Source organism: Physeter macrocephalus, chromosome 16 (genome assembly GCF_002837175.3).
Source record: "Physeter macrocephalus isolate SW-GA chromosome 16, ASM283717v5, whole genome shotgun sequence".
Taxonomy (NCBI): Eukaryota; Metazoa; Chordata; class Mammalia; order Artiodactyla; family Physeteridae; genus Physeter; species Physeter macrocephalus.
Genome location: NC_041229.1, coordinates 46,716,215 through 46,724,895, shown reverse-complemented (window position 1 = coordinate 46,724,895; position 8,681 = coordinate 46,716,215). Strand labels below are relative to the sequence as shown.

General features: G+C 40.2%; 1 protein-coding gene across 1 annotated transcript in view; it reads left to right on the top strand.

Annotated features, from left to right (window-relative positions):
- Nucleotides 1-3,683: 3,683 nt before the first annotated feature.
- Nucleotides 3,684-8,681, top strand: part of CCDC81 (coiled-coil domain containing 81) — a 38,230-nt gene continuing 33,232 nt past the window's right edge. The window contains exons 1-2 of the mRNA XM_024131704.2: nucleotides 3,684-3,829; nucleotides 8,566-8,627. Of these exons, the coding sequence (XP_023987472.1) occupies nucleotides 3,760-3,829; nucleotides 8,566-8,627 (132 nt within the window). The 5' untranslated portion in view covers nucleotides 3,684-3,759. The remainder of the gene's footprint in view (nucleotides 3,830-8,565; nucleotides 8,628-8,681) is intronic.

Sequence of the window (8,681 nt, the reverse complement as noted above, 5' to 3'; positions counted from 1 at the left end):
ATGCTTTGGGACCTGATTAAAAGCGACTGCTCATTCAGTGTGGGTTTTGCAAGGCAAGTTGGAGCTTGCAGAAAAGTATATGTACATTGAAGTACTTTGGAAAACTTTGGCCCAGTTTGTTTGTTTCAGTGTTTACATGAATCTCTGCACTCTGCCTGTACCTCTCTCTCTCTGTCTCTCTTTCTTTGGTAAGTTATCTCTACAATATTATTAAAGTAATCCATGTTCTTGGTAAACAGTAAATAAAAGAGAAAAGTGAAAGGTTCTCTGAACTCTTGTACTTCTACACACAATTTCACGGTATCCAAAAATGACCATTGTTAATATTTTTTGTGTATCTTTTCTCAAATATTCTATGTATTTACTAACATATATATCAATATGCATATATAATTACATATATATGTGTTTTTGGAACAAATAGGATCATATTATAAATACTATTCTGCAACAGGTTTTTACTTAATAATCTTGAAACTTTTAAAATATCAGCACATAAATGTAATCTTTCTTTTAAGCAAACTCTTAAAAATGTATTTCAAAGTACAGATTTATAATTTTACTAGTTCCCTATGCTGGTTATCTTAGGTTAATTCTAAGATTTAGCATTACAAACAATGTTGCATACACATTTTTATTTTTAATGTATCATGCAGGTATATCCAAAGAGTGAATTATTAGCAGTGGACTTGCACAGTTTGCTCAAGCTTTATTTTCAGCTGAAGAGTATGTAGTTTCAGGATATGCACAGCTCATTGGAAGTTGCTAGTAAACACAGGATCGTGTGTGTTTCCACAACCTCTTTTGTCAAGAGACCTTTGACAAAAGGAAAAGATGACCTTGAAAGAAAGGTCTTTGTCTTTATCTGTTATAGATCCTCCTTTGGCCATCTACAATTCACTAATAATTAGCAGTCATTCATAACCATCTTCTGAAACTGAAGACAGCTTTTCTAGAGACTAAAATTGTCATCACCATAATTCACTCGAAATCTAATCTGTTATTCTAGGAAACTAATATATTTTTACAATTCCATTATTATCTTAAGATAGAACAATAATGCTGATATTGCCACTAAAAATAGCTGACTGGGCAACTGTTCAGACAAATGTCACAAAAGAGTTTGCCCTTTGCTTGCTGCTGATCCATTTAGCAATCTTCTCTGCTTATTTCCCCAAAAGATTTGAGACATCTATGCTGCAAGGACAAGTGCTTCAAGACACAACACCATCAGTAGACTAAAGGACAAAAGGCAGATGGTAAAAGGGAGGGTGAGGGGAACTTATTTTTCCAAGAAACTAGCTTAAGAAAGGCCCAGAACTTAGTTCTGAGCGTCTTAGTAAACAAGGTAGAGAGAGAAAGAGGCTGAGTTATAGAGCTTGCCATTTTCTAGCACAGAGGTTCTCAGTTTTATTAGATAGAACAATTCTTCTTTTTATTAATTAAAAAAAATATTTTTAAATTTATTTATTTTTGGCTGCATTGGGTTTTTGTTGCTGCGTGCGGGCTTTCTCTAGTTGGGGCTACTCTTCGTTGTGTTGCGCTGGCTTCTCATTGTTGTGGCTTCTCGTTGTGGAACACGGGCTCTAGGCGCGCGGGCTCAATACTTGTGGCTCGCGGTCTGTAGAGTGCAGGCTCAGTAGTTGTGGCTCACGGGCTTAGTTACTCCGAGGCATGTAGGATCTTCCCAGACCAGGGCTCGAACCCGTGTCCCTTGCATTGGCAGGCGGATTCTTAACCACTGCGCCACCAGGGAAGCCCTCTTTTTTATAACAAATATTTTGTAATGCCTTCTTATTATCCTGAAATGAGGTTTATGGATAATACACCATATAATACAGCATACCATTTAAAATGAATATAAAGTCATAACTCTAGTATATCAGAAATTAAAGGTAAGTACTGTATAGTAAAATAATACATATTTTAACACGTATATGTCCAGGCATGACTATGCTGGAAGGCAAATAAAGTTACCACATGCTGTATCTATAGGAAGAATCACTTTGAATGCAACAGCTACAAATGCAGCTTAGTTCAGGTGTGTTGGCTACTCAGCTACCACCAGCCTAATTGATGGTGATGATATAATTTTCCTATAATTTTTTCCTATAATTTTCCTAACTGAAGAATTCTTCTTAAATCCTGAAAAAGAGCATAGTCTCCTCCCAATTTACTTGGGTTTTAAATTCTTAGGAAATTAAGTGATATTGAAATTGAACAAAAATTTCTTTGTATTTACATGTAAAGTGGATTTTTTTCTAGGCTCATAAGAAGTCTTTTTTTTTTTTCCTTCTTACATGGAAGTCTGATGAGATATGAAAAATGGTGCAGAATGTGGAACAATTTTCACTGTGCAGGACTTCCCTGTGCATTGCAGGCTGCAGAGCATCTCTGGTCTGCCCACACTACATGCCAGAAGTTCTTCCCCCCCACCATTGGGACAACCACTTTAGAAATCCGCTTGGCATTATTTGTTAAAATCTGCATTTCTCATGACCCAGTCATCTACTCCTAGTTATATACATATCAGAAATGGGTATATATGTGCATCAAAAATTGTGTTCAAGAATGTTTGCAGCAACATTATTCCTAATGGCTCCAAATGGAAACAACTCACATCCCCTCAACAGAGGAATGGATAAATAGTGCCATAGTCACACAAAGGAATAACATGCAACATTGAAAATGAACAAATTGCTACTGCAGAAACCACGGAGAAATCTCACAACGTTTAGTGACAGAGCCACACACAGAAGAATACATACTGTATGATTCCAAAAGTTCAAACACAGGTAAAACTAATTTATAGTATTTGTTGGAATAATGCCTGGTGGGGGAATGAAGTGCGTTTCTGTGGTACTGATGGAGTTCTATTTCTTGATCTGGATGGGGTTTACATGGGTGTGTTTGCTTTGTGATAATTCATTATCAGCAGAGGAGAGAGTATGAAAACAATTCTACAGGATGAGATTGGTTAAGTGTAAAAGGAAGGGGGAAAAATGACTGTAATGAAAAAAAAAAAAGTAAACTCTCATCCCAAACCTCCTGCCCTTCATTTCCTATGAGGGGAGCCTAGGAAAAATCAAACCCGAGAAACAAATTCCGGCTCACACTCAAACCCTCAAACAGACCCAGCGACTCAAAAGTCCATCACGCGGGGCAAAAGGTTATTCCCAGATTTTGTCCAAGGTGATTACAAAAGCGACCAAGTCTCTTCGCTGCTCAGGGTAAGAGGGTAAGGAAAAAACAAAGTTAAAAACATTAAGTTACTTCCCGATCTCTTCCCGGGATCACCCGGGCCACCTGGGACCCGATCCACCTAAGGGGGCGGGGCCGAGGCCCTACTCTGATTCCCTGGCAACGGAGCAAGCCTTTGTCGTGTCCTAGCAACACGCTCCTCCCTCCCCTTGGCTGGCCTGCCCTCCCTTGGTCCCCATACCTTGCTCACCGCTCCGGCATACACTCTCACTGGGCCACTTGGTGGTCCCGAGGTCTTGGATTTGCACTTTCTGATTCAAGCGCCAGACAGCTCTCTGAGTTCCTGTAGTGGGAGCCTTTCCGGGAGAGCCAGAGTGGGGGAGAGACAGTGAGAAAAAAACTTTTTAGAAAGAAAAAAAAAAATCAAGATTTGGTAATTTTTATTTTTAATACACATCCAAATTTCCCAGGAGAGTGGGAAAATCACGTTTGTGTAAACTCCATATAAAGAAGGAAGAAAAGAGACCCTTTGAAGACCCAGCCGACTGGGGACTGGAGATGTTGGACACCATCGTCCCTTCCCTGCAGGACGTAGGCAGGCACGTGCTGCCGTCGCTGAGCAAGGAGGGTAAGCTGGGGCAGGGGGCCCTGGGAATGAACCTTTACCTGCTTGGGAGTCAAGGCGGAGACCTTCTTCTCTATCCCTTGTCTCTGGCGGGACTTGAGTGGCCGTGTTGCCTTGGCAGCCTCACGCTGGACGTCCAAATACACTTTCTTTATTGACTTCTTTAATGAGAGAAAGGGGCCAGCTGAGGGTTTTTATAAATTTATATATTTTACTTTTGGCTGCCTTGGGTCTTCGTTGCTGACAGCTGGCTTTCTTTTCTTTCCTTTTTTTTTTTTTTTTTGCGGTACGCGGGCCTCTCACTGTTGTGGCCTCTCCCGTTGCGGAGCACAGGCTCTGGACGTGCAGGCTCAGCGGCCATGGCTCACGGGCCCAGCCGCTCCGCGGCTTGTGGGATCTTCCCGGACCGGGGCACGAACCCGTGTCCCCTGCATCGGCAGGCGGACTCTCAACCACTGCGCCACAAGGGAAGCCCTGCGGGCTTTCTTTAGTTGCGGTGAGTGGGGCTACTCTTCCATGCAGTGCGTGGGCTTCTCATTGCGGTGGCTTCTCTTCTTGCGGAGCACAGGCTCTAGGTGCAGAGGCTTCAGTAGTTGTGGCTGGTGGGCTCTAGAGCGCAGGTTCAGTAGTTGTGGTGCACGGGCTTAGTTGCTCTGTGGCATGTGGGATCTTCCTGGACCAGGGCTCGAACCTGTGCCCCCTGCATTGGCAGGCGGATTCTTAACCACTGCGCCACCAGGGAAGCCCTATGGCTAAACTCTTATTATTTTGTCTTGCTTGACTGTTTTCCTTCGTTTTTGCATTTCCTCACTTCTCTGATTAAATTTGCTCTTTGGAACTCGGGGAAGGCCTAGGAGGCTAAAGCTTTCCTACAAGCAATAGGCAGGGGACACAGAGGGTGGGGGTTTTGTCCCTGGGAAGGCCCCACAGCGTCCTGCTAGGTTTCAGAATTTAGTAGGTGAAATGGATCTGTTGAATAGGGAGTGGAGGGGAGGTGAGAGTGTTCTTGGCAGAGACGATAGCAAGAGCAAAAGCTCTGGAGGGAGGAAGCATGGTGTGATTGAGGAGCTGAAAGAAGGTCAACATGCTCTGTAGCGCTATAGCTGCACTAGGGAATGTGTTCGTAAAGGAGGCTGTAGGGAAATGGAGGGGTCAGGTTAGGCATGGCCTCATAAGGCACGTTAAGGATGTTGGCTTTTATGTTCAGCCTGAGGGAAAGCTGTTAAGTGTTTTGAGTGGAGCTAAAGGAGGAGCTGAAAGACATGGTCAAATTTGCATTTTGAGAAGACTGGACTGGTGGCAATGTGGAGAATGAATTGGAGGGTCAAGAATGCCTATAACAGTAACCTAAGTGGGAATGAGTCATCTGAATTCACTCGTGGTTTGAATTGGTAACAGTAAAAACGGAGAGAAGTAGACAGACTGAAAGGCTATTTGGAGAAGAACTCTACAAATTATAGTGATGGACTGGATATAGAGGTGACAGAGAAGGGGAGTTTCAAGGATGCCTTCTGAGTCCTCAGCTTATATAACTGAGTAAATGATGGGACCATTTGTTGAGATTGAAACCCTGGGAAAAGGACAACATTTAAGGGAAGGAAAATCCAAGTTAAAGTGCCTTCGTGAGATATCCAAGAAGGCAGTTGGGTACACATGTCTGCAACCTCAAAAGACCAGAGGGTGTCTGGGCTTCTAAGTAAACATTTGGGGTCATCTGCATATTGGTGGTCATTAAAGCCCTGGGCATAGATGTGACTGCTTAGGCAGAAAGTATAGAGTGAAAGGGGAAGGCGGCTTGGGGTTGTGTCTTGAGAAACTCCAACATTTAATGGCTGGGTTGAGGAAGGTAAGCTTGCAAAGGAGACTGAGAAGAAATACCTAGAGAGGCAAGAAGAAAACCCAGGAGAAAGTAGTGTCACAAAAGCCAAAAGGGCAGGGACTTAAAGGAGGAGGGGAGTGGTCAGAGAGGTGAACAATTAAATAAGTCCATTGAATTTATTGACAAGGAGACCATTGGTGATTTCAGCAAGAGCTTTATTGATTGAATGACAGAAGCAGAAGTCAAATGACTATTTACTTAGCTTTCACAAATGACCCACTGTAAAGGAGATGAAGATAAACTCCCAGTATCAGCAAAACACACAAATTAATTTTTCATCATTGTGTGTGTTAAGGCCTGCTGCTTTCATATGTTTCACCAAAGTTTAATATTATGTAGTTATAGTACTTAGTGGGTACCATCATCATTTTACAGATGTGAACTGGTTGAAACTATTGAAGACTACACAGCCAGCAATCCATGAAGGCAGGAAGGCTGTAGTTCTTCAGACACACAGCACACTGGTGTTTCCACTGTACTGTGCTCTGGGAATGTGTTTCCTTGTCCAAATCACTCTGTAATAATTTGCTGTGTTTGTATATCAGTATTTTAATTTTAGAAGATGTTTTATAAAGTCAGGGAGCTTATCTTTTGATATTAATATCTATTTCAAGTATATATTATTATATAATTTACATAATGGGCACTTGGCCCTTTTTTTATAATGATTATATATAAGATACAGTATTCCTGCTTGGAATACACTTGGCATTGTGTTTAAAAGTATGGTTTTGAATGCACAAAATGTTTAGAATTTGAAGTCAGATGAAGGTTGAATTGAAAATAGAAGGTATGTTCAGGGATTATTTCTTGTGATCCTTGGTATTTCAGTATTTGATTAAAATAAAGAATAACCTCAGCTTTCCTAAAAATATAAAAGTAGCATATTCTTTAATTTGCTTTTTAGACTGGATTAAAATTATTTTTCTTTTGAGATTTAGTGATACCTTTTCTGACACTTTGGGATATAGAAAACATCAAAGTTAGAAATCACAGTCTGTAAGATTTCCAAATCTATTCCATTTGAATTGCAGGAGTCTAAAACTTTCTAAAGGAAATCTTGTACATGTTTTCCTTTTCCTTCAGTGAAAAATATCAAATTTCAGTTTAGAATAATAACTCTGCTCTTATATGACTTTGCCTATTAGATTTTATAGAGTAAAATGACACAGGGGACTTGAATGTATCATTCAAATGAGGAAAGACAATCTTCAAATTTCTAATTAAGCTCAGTCAAGTCTTTCCGCTAGGGTTTGGTTGCAAGCTATCTAGTTTCTCCTGGCCCTAATTAAATCATTTCCTTTGGTTAGATTGTTTTCCTGAAATTTGAGCTTCATATAATGAGTCTAGGTGAAAGGCTTCACAGTTTTGCTTTGAAACGTCTCCATGTAAGTCTGGATATTGAGATTCTGTATCATTAGTGAATTAATAATATTTTTAGTCATGATGAAAATTTGAACTCAGAAAACAGTTGGGACTGTTTGAAAGCCCTTCTTAGTTCTTAGCAGCCAGCAGTAGAATCCTTTTGTCTGCTGGGGGAGGGGAGGAGCAGTGGGAAATGCAGTAGGATGGGATAGAATAGAAGAAATACCTGATTATCGTAAACTGTATATCGTGGTTTGGAGTGAAGGGCAGAATCTTGGCATTTGGCTCACTGTAGCATGCAGCTCTAGTTTTCTTGGTGACTGAGTAAGTTTCCATCACCCACCTTGTTCTTAGATGCTCATAAGAGTTGCCTAACCTGCTCTTTCCCTGGCATATTAAAAATATTTATAACCCTGATATACTGGATTAAAAGACTGCAATTTTCTGCTGTAGGTAGTGGTTTAAACCATTAGGAAAAACAGTTATACCAATAAATCAAGCAGTTTCTAAAATGGGGAAAGAATTGGTTTTTGTCCCCAACTGCATCTATGACCTGAGGTGGCAACCTGGTAAACGCCACTGTTCTTGATCCTTTATTTTGAGAATTAAAACATAACACTCTTTTCATTTGTCAAGAGGTCATCAGTGAAACGTATCTCTAATAAACTCCTGACTAGGTTTGGAATGGAAATGTCAACACAGACATAGTTTTCTATATTTATGAATATTAGTTATAACTAGAGTTTACCTTCATATCATACATTAACACTTGAGTTATTGGCAACTACTTATTTTTCTACCACAGTTTTTTGGGAACACAGCTCAGAACAAGAAAATAAGCCTAGAAGGCCTCCCTTTGACCAGTCAAAAGCAGAAAGTGCAAAGTACTAGTAGCAGAGAGAAGCAACAGCTGGAGTCCAGCAGTGACAAATGAGAGTGAAAAGCAGAGTCAAGAATTTAGCCAAAATAGAAGTACAGAAACAGTTAATGTACAGACAACAGCCTTTCATGCCTTAGTGGCCCCTGGCCGTCTTCCTGTGTTATAGAATGGTGCAAGGGTGAATGTGCATGTTAATCAGATACTAGAGTAGACCCTTAGAGGTTTGTTGAATGGGTCATTAATAAAAGGCTATATTTTACTTGGTTAACTCTATTTATAGAATAAAGGGAAAGGAGTGACAGATTTTCCTTTATTCTAGGAAGATTTTCTTCAGAAATTTCTTCTTCTTCCCCTCCCCCTCCTCCCTTCCTCCCTTTCCCCCATCCTTTTCCTCCTCCTCTTCCTCCTCCTCCTCCTTCACATTTTGGGAACTTAAAAGGGTAAGCTTACTTACCAGGAAAATTAACTTTGGAGAATGACCTTATTTTCTGTTAATTCTAAATTAATTAGAAATTACTGTTATTGTATTCTGCATTTACATTTTAATTTATTAACACTAAGATACTATCACAGGGGTGCTCTCATAAATTATTTTTTGTTTCCTTTGAATTTCAGAAGTCTCTACTATTTGGGGGAATGTGTCAGAATTCGTGGAACGGCAGCTATCCCTACACAAGGTAGGATTTATACTTTAATTTTTTTTTTTTTTTTTTTTTTTTTTTTTTTTTGCG